General features: G+C 43.1%; 1 protein-coding gene across 6 annotated transcripts in view; it reads left to right on the top strand.

Annotated features, from left to right (window-relative positions):
* Positions 1-13922, top strand: part of GRIK1 (glutamate ionotropic receptor kainate type subunit 1) — a 599538-nt gene that overhangs the window by 509452 nt on the left and 76164 nt on the right. For 4 of the 6 annotated variants that reach the window (XM_068270607.1, XM_068270605.1, XM_068270609.1 and 1 more), the window contains one exon: positions 6313-6431. The exons of 1 other annotated variant lie outside the window; for it this stretch is intronic. In XM_068270607.1, coding sequence (XP_068126708.1) covers positions 6313-6431 — 119 coding nt within the window. Of the gene's footprint in view, positions 1-6312; positions 6432-10313; positions 10401-13922 lie in introns of those variants that run through there. One more of the 6 variants, XM_068270611.1, reaches the window with a different exon arrangement.

Genomic DNA, 13922 nt, shown 5'->3' with positions numbered 1-13922 from the left:
AGTTCAGAACGAGGCTAACAAGTAAACGTGAGTGTAAGCTAAGACTCCTGCTAGCAGGGTCCCCTTTTCTCAAGGCGTGTGTGGGACCCTGCGAGGCCCCGAAACAATTGCCGGTCATTTCTGTGGATATGTCAGCTCAATAAAAGAGCGTGATTCTTTGAGAAATTGGAGTGCTGGTATATTTGAATACTGGACTTATGCTTTGGTGGTCTGCCTATACCACAATACCAATCACCCTACCTTAGATGGTGTGCCCAGTCACAACTTTCCTTGTTTCTGAAGACTCCTACACAAAAGCCTCACAGCTTTGTCCCATGTCTCATTATTTATTAGAGGCTCTTCCCCCGGACTGTTAAGGAGCTGAGGTGGGGCTAAGGGGCTTGGTATGTGAAAGGCACAGAATTTGAGACATGACAGATGTGCCTTAGCTTAAAGTCAGAAAAGTCATGTCACACTTGGATTTGAATGCACCGGTTGCTGTTAGGTTTTCTTGGGAGATAGATTTTCTTTAAACTAACTTTTCACCACTTTTCAATTGAAAAAGTACCCAAAAAATAAGTTGATAAAGTACTATCAATATTATTTTTAGTATTTTCTTGCTTGCTGCTGGCTTGAAAGGCATTTTATTGACAAGGTGCAAAAATAACACCTAGGAAAAAATGACTTGCATATGGGCCAGAGTCTGAAATTAAGACTACAAAAGGGACATGCAGAGCCCACACGCTTTGTGATAATACAAGATTGGATACACAGCGTAGTTTATAAACAATTGCTGAGAGATATTGGTAAGACAATCTGTCATTCTAGGATTATTATATACGCAAAAGTTGGCTGAATTTTATGTATAATTGGATGAAATCGGTGACAGTTACATGACTTTCTTGCTCTCTGCATATGTTTTTCCTGCATCATTGTTACATTCAATAATGGGATGATCAATGGGATGCAAATTGTTCTGAAAGTATGCAAATTTTAATGCAAATGTATGCAGTTTGAAAATGAACCAAACAATTTAAATCCAGGTTTAAATTGATTGGTTCATTTTCAATCTGCATATATTTGCATAAGAATTTGTATAAATTTGCATCAACTCGGAACAATTTGCATATCTGTGATCATCCCTATCAATAACTGGAAGACTTGTTACAACCGCTAAAATTAGTGAGAATTGGTGCTGCTGGGATTGGAGTGGAGCAGAACATGGGAAATCTCTGAGTTATTTAAGGAGGAACTGTAGTGAAAATAACATCATGACTATAATAGCTTTTTTTTTTGTCAATATTTATTAATAAAGTATTTAGTCAATATTTACTCAATGAAAAATCTTTCCTCACCTCAATTTACACTGTGGAATTTATGACAGTTGGTGACATAATTAGTCCTGTTAGGTGCAGCTCTGTGGAATGTTTATCTAGAACACTTAGAACCCCGTCACTGCTGCAAACGGAGTCTTCTTTTATTGAAAGTGCAATTACAGTTCAACGTTGCATTGATTGCGTAAACACATTGTAAGAATCTGTGAAGTTCTTGCAATGTAAAACCCTCATTCACTTTACGAACCACTGTTTCAGCAGAAGATTCTAATCAGAGTTCTCCCTTAAGACAGATTCTAGAGAGCATAATTCTCATAAAGCATTGGAACATCAAGATTTGTAGATGGTCAATTAGTTTATAATCTAACAAATGTCCAGACAGGCACTGCCTGGGACTAGAAGGTATAAACAGATTCAAGAAGATTGTGAGTGGGCACACCAGTTTCATCAAGGTCGAGTGCTTGATATTGTGGCAAAAGCTATGCCCCAAACAAAGTCATCAATTCAGTATATCAGCCCATTGTTTTGGGGGCTTCGCAGGGTCCCCCTTTATCAAGGCTAGGGATGCTCATTCGGATTCCGCGGAAATGCAATTTCCGAAATTCCGATCGGAAATTACATTTCCGCATTGGAATGCGGAAATCGGTAATGCAAGTGCCGTAGGCGGATTTCTGCCGGAAATCACGGAAATTTCCGCCGGAAATCGCGGGAATTCCACCCGACTTTAACATCGCTTTTCTCAAAAACTATAAGCTCTTTTTGAAAACTTTTTTGCATCTTGTTCACAAGATTCAGTTTAATAAACCCTGAAAATTTGGTGTTTCTAGAACTTAAGGGGGCTTTGCTATTAACCGCTAAAGTCGGCGGATTTTTACTGTAATGTAAAATGCAGAAAATCTGCATCTGTCTATTTTCTGCATTTTACATTACAGTAAAAATCCGCCGACTTTAGCGGTTAATAGAAAAACCCCTGTTAGTCCTAGAAACACCACATTTTCAGGGTTTCTTAAACATAATCTTCTGAACAGTAGTTAAAAAAACTTATAGTTTTTGAGAAAATCGATGTTAAAGTCGGGCAGAATTTCCGCGATTTCCGGCGGAAATTCCGCATTGGAATGCGGAAATTGGTAGCGGAATCGGTAATTGGCAATGGCGGAATGCGGATTTACCGCGGAATCGGAAATTGGCATTTCCGACCATCCCTAATCAAGGCGTGGTCCTTCTATATATAGAAGCTTGATAACGCGCCTTGATAAAGGGGGACCGTGCGGGGCCCCCGAAACAATTGTTGGCTACCTTTGTGGATATAAATGACTCAATAAAGAGTGTGATTTCTTGGATACTGGATTGCTAGAAGGTATAAACAGATGTGTACTTTCACAGTATGAAAACAGTAATGATTCCAGGAAAGAACTCCAATTAAAGCTTGGTGTTTCCAGTTCTGCATGGTATATGGCCTGTCAATATCTCAATCATGGAAGCCAATAGAAAGCTCCTAATATGATTGACATCCATAATTCACCCACCACCCACCTACAGTGGGATGTGACTAATTAATCCTTCTAAAGTGAGAGGTTTTTCTGTATATAAGAGCAATCCCTAGTTTTTTGGGTACTTTCCTTTCACTTCACTTACTTCCCTTGCCTTCCTTCCATCATTTCCTTTCTCTTTGCTTTAGTTAAAGTGGTCTAACATCCAGCATTTCAACTTTGATTTAAAATATTGCTTATAGCTTAGAAACTATTATGCCATTTATTTTTTTTAGCAGAAATTCACTGAATGGGTTAAACATGACATTTTAGCGTTGCATTTAGCTTGAAATCCCTGTCTGTGCTGAGGTTTAGATACAAATGTATCTATTTACAATGTAAATAAATAAACACCTATGAGAGAGCACAGAGGGCTTCCCAGACAGGCTTTTCAGAGGTCTATTTTCATTCCAAACAAAGATACATTTGTATCTAAACCTCAGCACAGAGGCGGATTTCTAACTAAATGCAAAACTAAAATGCCATGTTTAACCCATTCAGTGAATTTCTGCTTTAAAAAAATCTAGCATAATAGTTTCTAAGCTGTAAGCAATCTTTTAAAGCAAAGTTGAAATGCTGGGTGTTAGACCGCTTTATGCTTAGTTTAGCTCACTTCTCATGGAACATAGTTTAGCTTAGTAGTGCTGACTTCTGATTGCAACTCCAAGATCTGTAATGATATTCATATTCTTGCTTTGCTGCTGCACCAAAGAGTGCTGATGACCTGAACACCTTGTATTTCTGATTGAAGCCAATAAATTCCTTAAAACGGTGTCCATGGTCTACATCAATCTGCTACAGCTGTGTGTGAATGTCAAGCTGATAGGAGACAAAGTGCAGTCATTTGATTACTGGTGCGGACGGTAAGCAAGGGCAACCAGACTAAAAATTACACACATGCATTGCCCGTCCTATTTAGGCTTGGGGCAGTGTTGGTGGTGGCTGCTACTCTACTGGTGGTACCCTCACCAACGCCTCCACACAGGCTGAAGCAGACAGGTATGTGTTTGGTCAATCAATGCAACTTTGAACTGTAATTAGACTTTCAATAAGTGTATTATTATTATTATTTATTAGATTTATATAGCGCCAACATATTACGCAGCACTGTACAATAAATAGGATTACAGACAATGATAACTGGGGTGACAGAACAATACAGGTAACAAATCAGAGATACAACAATACAGGTAATAGCAATAAGATACACAACACAATGCAGATAGTAGTACATACCAGATCATAAACTGGAGTGGTAGTGGTAAAAATTACCAGTTCCAAATTCTGGGTAAAGTGCACACAGTCAAGTAAGATACACAAGGGGAGAGGGCCCTGCCAAAGGCTTACAATCTAGTGGGAGGGGTTGGTGACACGAAGGAGGGAGTGCAACAAGAAGTTATTGGCAGAAAGGATTAGGGCAGTGTTGAGTTGATGTAGGCCTCCTTGAAGAAGTGAGTTTTGAGTGCTTTTTTGAAGGTGTTGAAGGTGGGAGCGAGCCTGACAGGCAGTGGGAGAAAGTTGCACAGGATGGGGGCAGCTCTAGTGAAGTCCTGCAGTCGTGCATGGGAGTGCGAGATGCGTGGGGTGGTTAAGAGGAGGTCGTTGGAGGAGCGAAGTGGACGCCAAGGTGTATATCTGCTGACCAGGTCAGAGATGTAGGTTGGGCAGGACTTGTGTATGGATTTGTATGCCAAACATAGGATCTTGAAGCTGATTCTTAAGTGAATTGGAAGCCAATGAAGGGATTTGCGTAGTGGAGTCGTGGAGACAGAGCGATGGGAGTAGTAGATGAGTCTGAAAGTGTAGACTCCTCTTTCAGCACTTCTGGTGTTCTGAGTGTACTTCTTCCCACTTGCATAGCAATAGGGGGTGCAGAGGTAGCAACCGCATTGGGGCCCTTGGGCTAGAGGGGCCCCATGGGACCCACTCTCAACAACAGTATAAGCTGTTTATTGGTCCTGTCCTTGTAATAATCACTTCTTTAGATGCTTGGAATAGTAATAATCCTTAACACACTGCTCCCATCCCCTTCTTGCACCTCTGACACTGTGATTGTCCTTGATTGGTTTTGGTGGGCCGTATCAATTAATATGTATAGAATGCATGGGGGGCCCCCAATGTAAAACTTGCACTGGGGCCCACAGCTTCTTAGCTACGCTCACTGCTTCTTCCTGCAACCAGCGCACACAATACACCCCATTCTTCTATCAATGTGCCAGCTCCCTAAATGACAGAGCCAGGGGCGTAACTAGAAATCCCCGGGCCCCCCTGCAAAAAAAAATCTGGGCCCGCCCCCCCCCCCAACATCCCCCCCATCCCTCACCTTGGGCTCCCCTCTCAGCGCTCCCCTCCTGCAATCTTTAGTGACAGCGGGCAGCAGCAGCGGTGGCAGGATAACACATACCTCCTTTGCCCCGGAGGTCTCCGATCAAGTAAGTGCTTCATGTCACTTCCTGTGTAAACAGGAAGTGACATGAAGTCCTTAGACATCAGAGACCTCCGGGGCGAATAAGGTATGTGTTATCCTGCCACCGCTGCTGCTGCCCGCTGTCACTAAAGATTGCAGGAGGGGAGCGCTGAGAGGGGAGCCCAAGGTGAGGGATGGGGGGGAATGTCCCCTCTCCCCACCGATCTGCGGCCATGCTCTCCTCTTATGCTGCGACCCCTCCTGCCCCCAAAACGGCCCGAGCCCCCCCGCGGGGGCAGTGGTCGCATCCCCTATTGTTACGCCGGTGGACAGAGCACAGATTGCTTTAGAGGGGAACCACATTTGTACCGTAGTGCCTGCTACTAATTGTCTCCCACTCTTCCAACAGAAAATGTACCTTGTTTCCCAGAATGCTCTGGGGGGGGGAGGGAAGAATTCCACATATCTAATAAGCCTAGGGTAAGCATCTTCAGAAAGGGCAGGGCTACATAGTTAGCAATATTCAGCAATATATACAGTAGATATAGGAAGTGTTTCTAATGCTGAAACCAGGAAAAGTACCATAAGGGCCCTTTTCCACTAGCAATCGCTAGCGTTCGTGCTAAACGCTAGCGATTGCTAAATCACAAGTGCAGGAAACATTCCCGGCGATTGCGTTCACGATTTTGCTATGCAATGCACTGCATAGCAAAATCGCGGCAAAGATCGCTCCGTGGTGCGATCGCGTTTGAGTCAAAAATGAATCGCGGTAGTGGAAATTACCTACCGCGATTCCTATGTTAGCCTATGCAAACGCCGCTAGTGGAAAAGGGCCCTAAAAGTGGTTATCCTGCATCATTCACTGCATTCTGCTGTATGTCACTACAGTGCCTCTTTCAATACTCAGTGGGTAGCATTGGCAAGTATGTAAATGCATTTTTTAAAGTGTTTTTTTGCCTGTTTCTCTTCTCTCACCTTCTTTTCTTCCACCTTGTTTAAGCAGGTTTGCTGATGCTCTGGTGTTTATCTGATGTTTACAGACTGTCTCTGTTAAAAACCGCAGGTTCACCCCTTACGAGTGGTATAACCCACATCCGTGCAACCCTGACTCAGACGTCGTGGAAAACAATTTTACTTTGTTAAATAGTTTCTGGTTTGGAGTTGGAGCTCTCATGCAACAAGGTACTTAGGTCACAACTTTCCCGTTACACACATCCCACAGTCTGCTTGGGCTCATCAGTGCTGGTAAACTCCACCCAATATACCTCCATCATGAGCTGTAAATCCTTATGTTAGCTAGCTGGAAGTCCCATCAAAATGATAAGAAGGAAGACATGGCTGGAAGGGGTGAAGGCTTTGTTGTGTCTATACTTGGTGTGTCGATAAAGCATATTCAAAGGGCAATGGGAGGCAACATCAAACTATTCCTCAAGAAACCGTGGTTAGCATTTTCGCCTTGTAGCGCTGGGTCCCTGGTTTGAATCCTAGCTCGGGCACTATGTGCATAGAGTTTGTATGTTCTCCCAGCCTCTGCGAGGGTTTCCTCCAGGCACTCTCATTTCCTCTCACATCTCTAAAAAACATACAATTTACACACAGGCAAGCTGATAGCATCTCCAGCCCTCAGCTTGTGACAATGTGACAAACAGAACATGGCTGCCCTCATTGTATCACAGGAATAAATAATCATAAACTTTTGAAGCTGTTTGCAGCTAGATATGCTGTGTAAACTACCTAAACTTTAGATAAGATAGACAAGTTACTTGTTATAGTTAGTTTTTCATCTCGGATCCGCTTTAAGTGACAAGACAATATACTCTGTACAGCGCTGCGGAATATGTCGGCGCTATATGAATATTAAATTATATGAATATTAAATAATAATAATAATAAAAACTCCATATTGATTTCCATACCCAAATCAAATGTCTTCTTGTGTCAAATATATGCATGTGTAGATCTGAGAGTCAGCAATCCGCAAAATCTAGCAGGGCTATTTCAGAAAACTTAAAGGACAACTATAAATAACGAAGTGTTCTAAAATTACTAAGTACAAATGATGTCTAAGTAGCTGTGTAAGCCTTTGCCTACTTTACATGTTAAATATCAGAGGCAAACGCTGTAATTTGTTGTGTGTTGGTTTTAGCTGCATTGGAATGCTTTATTTACAATCAGGAGTCAGTGCTTTGTGAGAAAAGTGACAATGCAGCCAGTGTTGGTCTCTGTATCTCTCAGATGACTACATAGTACAGTAAGAAAAATTTTAGTATGAAATTCCAGCCTTGGTATCAGGTTTCACACACACACAAAAATGTTTTTTTTTATGCTGCAGATAGATAGATACATTTCAGTCTGCTAGCTCTGCACATGGCTCTGCATTAGGGCCCATTCACACTAGGAAATCGCAAAACGCTAGCGATTACCGCTAGCGTATTGCGGGAGTGATTTTTCCACGCTAACGTGGAAAAATTACTGGACGAATTCGCGTTTTGGGAGCAATCGCGATTAGCGGTTCTATACATGCTAATCGCAATTGCTCCAAAATCGCCAACAAACCCCTGCAGGTAAAGCGTTTGCGATTAGCGATAATCGCAAAATGCCCACGATAGGGTAGAATAGGAGTAGCGTTTTGTAAAAACACTAGCGGTTAGCGGGAATCGCGCAATTCCCGCTTAGATGTGAGCGGGGCCTAATTCTCCTCAGACAGCCACCCCTCAAAGCTTGAGTTTGTCTGTCTAAATGAGCTATTGACAGGATAAGTGGACACCAGTTGTGGTTGGCCAATGGAAGCAGACTAGAGAGGGTAGGGCCCAATTTTTTAGGCCCAATTTTTAACTAAGGCTTAAATCTTCTGCCATAAACAGTTAAATACAGACTCACTTTAACATGAAGAATAATATTAATATTTTCAAACTGTGATGCAAACTTCCCCGACCTTGGGAGCACTGCGATGAAGCTTTTGGATAAATGTTGGGACAAAACCTGAAGAGACATGTTGAGTTAAAAATCAAAAAATATGTATTTATATAGTGCTGATGTCTTCTCCAATATTTTTACATGATCATGTCACTTACTTTACTTCAGAGGAGCTCACAATCTAATCCCTACCATAGAGCTAGCCTAACGTCCCTGCCATAGTCCACATCCCGGCTGTTGTCTGACTATGTCAAGGACAAACTCCTACCAATTAGTTCAAATTCTACATTACCTACATTAGGAGTGAAAAGAAAAAAATTCTTCTCACTGTCGGAAAATGATTAAGTGTAATTCCTCTAATAATAATAACCCAGCGCGGATTACATTCAGTTTTTAATTGGTTCCAAGGTGAAAAGTGTCAGTGAAACTCATTATAGGTGATTTACTTCCTGTAAGAACATTTAATAGAGAATGACCTAATCACTCATCAATCACGCTCAATCTGCCAGCTTCCATACCTGGTGGAAACGTTCTATGTATATCTTTCACACCGCGCTGATCCCTCAGTCTCATCTGCAAAACAAATGTCTATCTCTAATCACAATAAATTGCTCTTGGGTAAAAAAAAGGTGTGGAGAGTTTTCTTCTATTCTGTTTTGGCCCTTGCAGGTCACCATACAGAAAAAAAAACTACTCTAAGCAACCACTTCCATTAGACCTGAAGAAGGTGCTCAATAAGGGACAGGAAACATGGGTCATTCAATTCGCTTTTTCTCATACATTTTCTCCTAGGAGATAATTTTCACCTTCTGTTTCAAATAAACCCGTCAGCAACCTGCAATTGAAAAAGTACTAAAAAGTAGGTGAAAAAAGTACTATCAAAATTATTCTGAGTATTGGCTTGCTTGCTGTTAGCTTAGAAGTCATTTTATTGATGAGGTATAAAATATCACCTTTGAGAAAAGTAAGAAGAGGGTGAATTGAATAAGGACCATCATCAACAAACAGGATGAATCCAGTTTAAGCCACCACGTGTTTTTTTTCCTATGGATGTGCATGTGTCCTATAAAATATTAAATAGGGTTATTACAGATCTACGAAAGAGTGCCATGGGCTATTTTTGGACTTTCAGTTATGAAGCTTACATTTGCAAGCAATTTTGTTTTTGTAACTGTGGTTCCCATGCGAGCCCTCACTTGTGGAAAGTTCAGGTCTTCTCAGTCTCACCCAATTATATGTTATCTGCAAAATTATTAGCAAGGTCAGCACACCAGGTACATTTCAAAGCTTACAAATGTATTGCATCAGCAGTCCACACAGATAAAGCTGACTATTGTTTTTGGGGCCAGAGGAGTCCCCTTCAATCATATATTATAGTGTGTTTGCACCAAAGCCACCCAAATGTTTGTCTGAGCTCACCATCTGTTGGCCATTCTGGCAGCTGATAATGAGCTTAGTTATCAATATTTTTTATTGGAATTTCAAATTTTTAACAAATATGCCATTGACATATCATGTATAAAAACAGAGATACACTTTATACATAATAACATTCTTTGTTTAAACAAATAATAGACTAGATAGAGATAGATAGAGCACAGTACCAACAATCAGAACTGATTTTCAAAACTGTTCATGCTCTATAGTCGCTTAAGCAGCATAAGGTTTTACAGTATTAGGCCTGTGTACTTTACCGTGACTTTACATATGTGTTAGAACCATGCTTCTTCCATGTACAAACCTCTATACCTCTGGAGTTTACCAGTATCCATAGCACACTGTGGGATGCAGTGTCTGCTAGTCACCATTACCTTGGGTACATGACAGTCAGCCCCAACCAGACTCTGCTTGTCCTTCAAGAAAACAGAAATAAGCATTGCTGTGTACAAGATGTGGAGTACTTCTGATGGCAAGCGGGTCGCTCAAAAAGCTCCTTCATCATTGGAACGATGCACACCACTTAAAGACGACGGCTTGTCCCATGGATGAAGGAGCTTCAGCTATCTAAATAAAAGATCACCGTGTACCCTCTGCACCTAGCGGAATACTCTTTTTACATTGTGGAGACTTGGTGTTGTGCTTGACTGGAAGCCATTTTGTTTAAAAACAATTCTTAAGTGTGATATTCAGACTTTCTCTTTTCTACAGAGCGTGAGCAAAGTCTGGATCAGGATTGGCTGTCATGTCTGCCATAAAAAAGGCACAAAAGAGACTTCAGCAAGTATTGTCTCTGACCCAGATTTCTGATAGAAACATGTTGCATGTATAACTGTATGTTGTTAAATGTCTACTCCGCTAATACTCATTCTTATTACACCAGAATTGTGGAAGGCTTGAAAACCATGAACCTTATTTATTCAAGTGCTGATATGGATATATCGTGCATTGTCCAACGGCAACCAAGCAAATTCAAACTTCTATTACAGTGGCCAATTTTTTACTGTACGCTTGAATCTGCATGGTTTGTGTGGGCCATACACAAACCAATAACGGGACAATCTCTGTCCTGGTCATTCATCCTGGATACCAATAAGAACACCACTCTGCATATTTCATTCAGATCCTATTTTTGCAGAAATCTGTAGTCATCTGGATAAAGCCCTTCACCCTTAATGGTTTGGTACATCTAGTTTCAGAATTCTTTCATTGATCTACAATTCAGTGTGGTCAGGATTGTTCAGTACCACTGTTCACAGAAACATGCCACGTTGTCTTCAAAATAGGCAAAACATTAATAGTTTGTTTTGACTAAAGCAGTACATTTCAAGCAGATTCAATCAAAATGGTCAAATCTAGTAAGTATCGAAAGGTACAATACTCCTGTAGTCCCTCACACCCTTCATCTTGGAGCCCCTGGACACAAGGAGACCATCACTCCCCAACAAATCCACCTCAATATAATAAGGACCAGGGCTCAAGCAGGTGTTGCGTTATAACATATTAGCTTCATTTATTGCTTTACAAGCAGAGACTTCGGACTGGTTAGCCCTTTTTCGAGTGCCCATTAGGTCTGAGTTGATTAAAGAAAAATCCAATAGTTGAATAGTTGATTAAAGACAAATGACTCAACTAAACACGCTCACATGTGGGTGGGGACATCCCTTAATTACATAATTAACCTTTATAGGTAAATCATTATAAAACAAATCCTGAATTACAAGCAGAGTGCCTGTGCTGGGGTGTCAAATTTAGGAACCTTTAATAATAGCTGATCAGTGTTGGCAATCTAGACATGGGTAGGTAATACGCATGGGAAGACCCAAAAATCTCTGATGTGTCCTTGAAATTGTCAGTGTGCCTGAGGGTTGCGATTGCACCAATTTGCTATTGCTACATGAAGCTTGGTGGATAGAGGAGTTCAGAACACTCAAGCCAAATGGATTAAATGATAAATTCTCATTGAAATGCTATTGATGATCATTTGGCTGATTTTGGATTATTATTATTATTTATTGAATTTATAAAGCGCCAACATATTACGCAGCGCTGGACAATAAATATATACAATGATACAAGGAAGACAGACAAGGTTATACAACATAGAACAAAGTTAAACATGCAAATTGTTCAAAATACATGATCATGCAATGTGGGCTGGTTAGGTAGGCCCAGTAATACAAGTACAGGCTGTCATAGGACAGGAGCACATGATCCTGTAGATTACACTAGGGAGTGGAGGACCCCGCCAGAGGCTTACAATCTAAAGGGTGGGGTGGAAACACTAGGTGGGGCTGTTAAATACTCATTAGAGAGTTACTGTGCGGTAGGAGGTGGGTAGGCCATCATAAAGAGGTGGGTTTTGAGGGCTTGCTTGAATGTGTTGAAAGAGGGAGCAAGTCTGATGGGTGGTGGAAGGGCATTCCAGAGGGTGGGGGCAGCTCTTGAGAAATCCTGCAGGCGGGCATGGGAGTGTGAAATGCTTGGGGTGGAGGATTTTCCTATAAGGGTTAATGATGTAATTAAGAGATGCCCCCAACTGCATGTGGGCATGTTTAGTTGTGTCCTTTGTATGTAATCAACTATTTCCCTCAGTCACAGTGGGCACTTGAGAAAGGGCAAACTAGCCTGAAAAGTCGTGCCAGCGTTTTGAATGTTACTCTGCTTCTGGAGCAACAACGAAAGCTATTAGTGGCAGGAGTGGCTGGATAGTGTAATGTTTAAGGGCTCTGCCTCTGACACAGGAGACCAGGGTCCAATCATGGCTCTTCCTGTTCAGTATGCCTGCACCTATTCGGTAGGAGTCCTTGGGCAAGACTCCCTAATACTGCTACTGCCTATAGAGCATGTCCTTGTGGCTGCAGCTCTGGCGCACCAGGAGAAAAGCGAGATATAAATGTTATTTGTCTTTGTGTGTTTGTGTAATTTGCTATAAAGCAACATCTGGTTGAGCCCTGGTCCCTATTGTATTGCGGTCAAGTCTAGTGAATAGCCAACTTTGGAGACATTTTACTGTGAATTCCGTGATGTTTTCAATGAAATGACTATACAGCTGTGCACTGAAAATGCATACAGAGGTGCATTGTGCACTGCCATGGAGGCATGGCCATTACTTTTGAATGACACTGCATCAGGGCAGCAGCGGATGTGCTGATGCAGTGCATACATGGTTAACAGGCCCTTATGTGTTTTGTCTCATTCTAGATATTTTCGACCACTCCGCAGCACCCTCCTCCTCACTCCCCACTTCAGTCAGTGCGGCTCTACAGATGCCTGCTTGTCAGGACAATCTTAAGTTATGTATGGGGCTAGCAATTCATTTTAGTCCATGATTGCCTATATCGACACCGAGGTGTATCTAGAGGGGTGCAGGCGTGGCTTGTGCAATGGGTGCCACAGTATCATGGCCGCCATGCCTGCCCCAGTGCTGCGCCCCCATGCCTGCCCCTGTGCTGCGCTGTCATGCCTGCCCCGTGCCTCCCTGTCACTCAGACCTCAGATCAGATTCCTTCTGTTATCTGGGGAACATGCAGGGCCGGCCCGCTCATGAGGCGGGGTGAAACATTTGCCTCAGGCCAAACTTCAAACTTCAAAGGGCGGCACCCGCCCGGGGGGGCCGGCCGCCGAGCCGGAGGGGTAGCGGGCAGGTCGGGGGTATTGTGCCTAGCGGTGGGGAGGGGGGTCGGACCCCCCCTCTCTCGCCTGGGTCCCCCGATCTGCGCTCTTCTCCAGCCAGTAATTAGTAAGCTGCTGCCAGATCGTAAGAGGCACGGGCGGGGAGGACTCACCTTTTCCGCGTTCCAGCGAGCGCTCCACTGACGTCACTTCCTGCATCGCCGCCCACTGTATTGTAAGTGGACGGCGATGCAGGAAGTGACGTCAATGGAGCGCACGATGGAACGCGGAAAAGGTGAGTCCTCCCCGCCCGTGCCTCTTACAATCTGGCAGCAGCTTACTAATTACAGGCTGGAGGGGAGCGCAGGTCGGGGGACCCAGGCGAGGGAGGGGGGGGTCCGACCCCCCTCCCCACCGCTAGGCACAATACCCCCGACCTGCCCGCTACCCCTCCGGCTCGGCGGCCGGCCCCCCCAGACGGGGGGGGGGCGGCGGCAGCAGCTCTGCCACATTTGCCTCAGGCGGCAAAAAGTGACGGGCCGGCCCTGGGAACATGCCTACTTACTTTATGTATGTAGAGTCCAAGGTATTGTGCTGGATGTGGCTTTTCATCCTGGCTACGCACCCAACTATTTACGGTAAGGTGTGCCTCTTCCAACCTCTTTTTATGTTAGGGCCTGAGCCCACTTACGCAGTTGTGTCTAC

Source organism: Hyperolius riggenbachi, chromosome 2 (assembly GCF_040937935.1).
Source record: "Hyperolius riggenbachi isolate aHypRig1 chromosome 2, aHypRig1.pri, whole genome shotgun sequence".
Taxonomy (NCBI): domain Eukaryota; kingdom Metazoa; phylum Chordata; class Amphibia; order Anura; family Hyperoliidae; genus Hyperolius; species Hyperolius riggenbachi.
The sequence above is the reverse complement of the archived record's forward strand: the minus strand, read 5'-3'. Positions and strand labels throughout refer to the sequence as shown.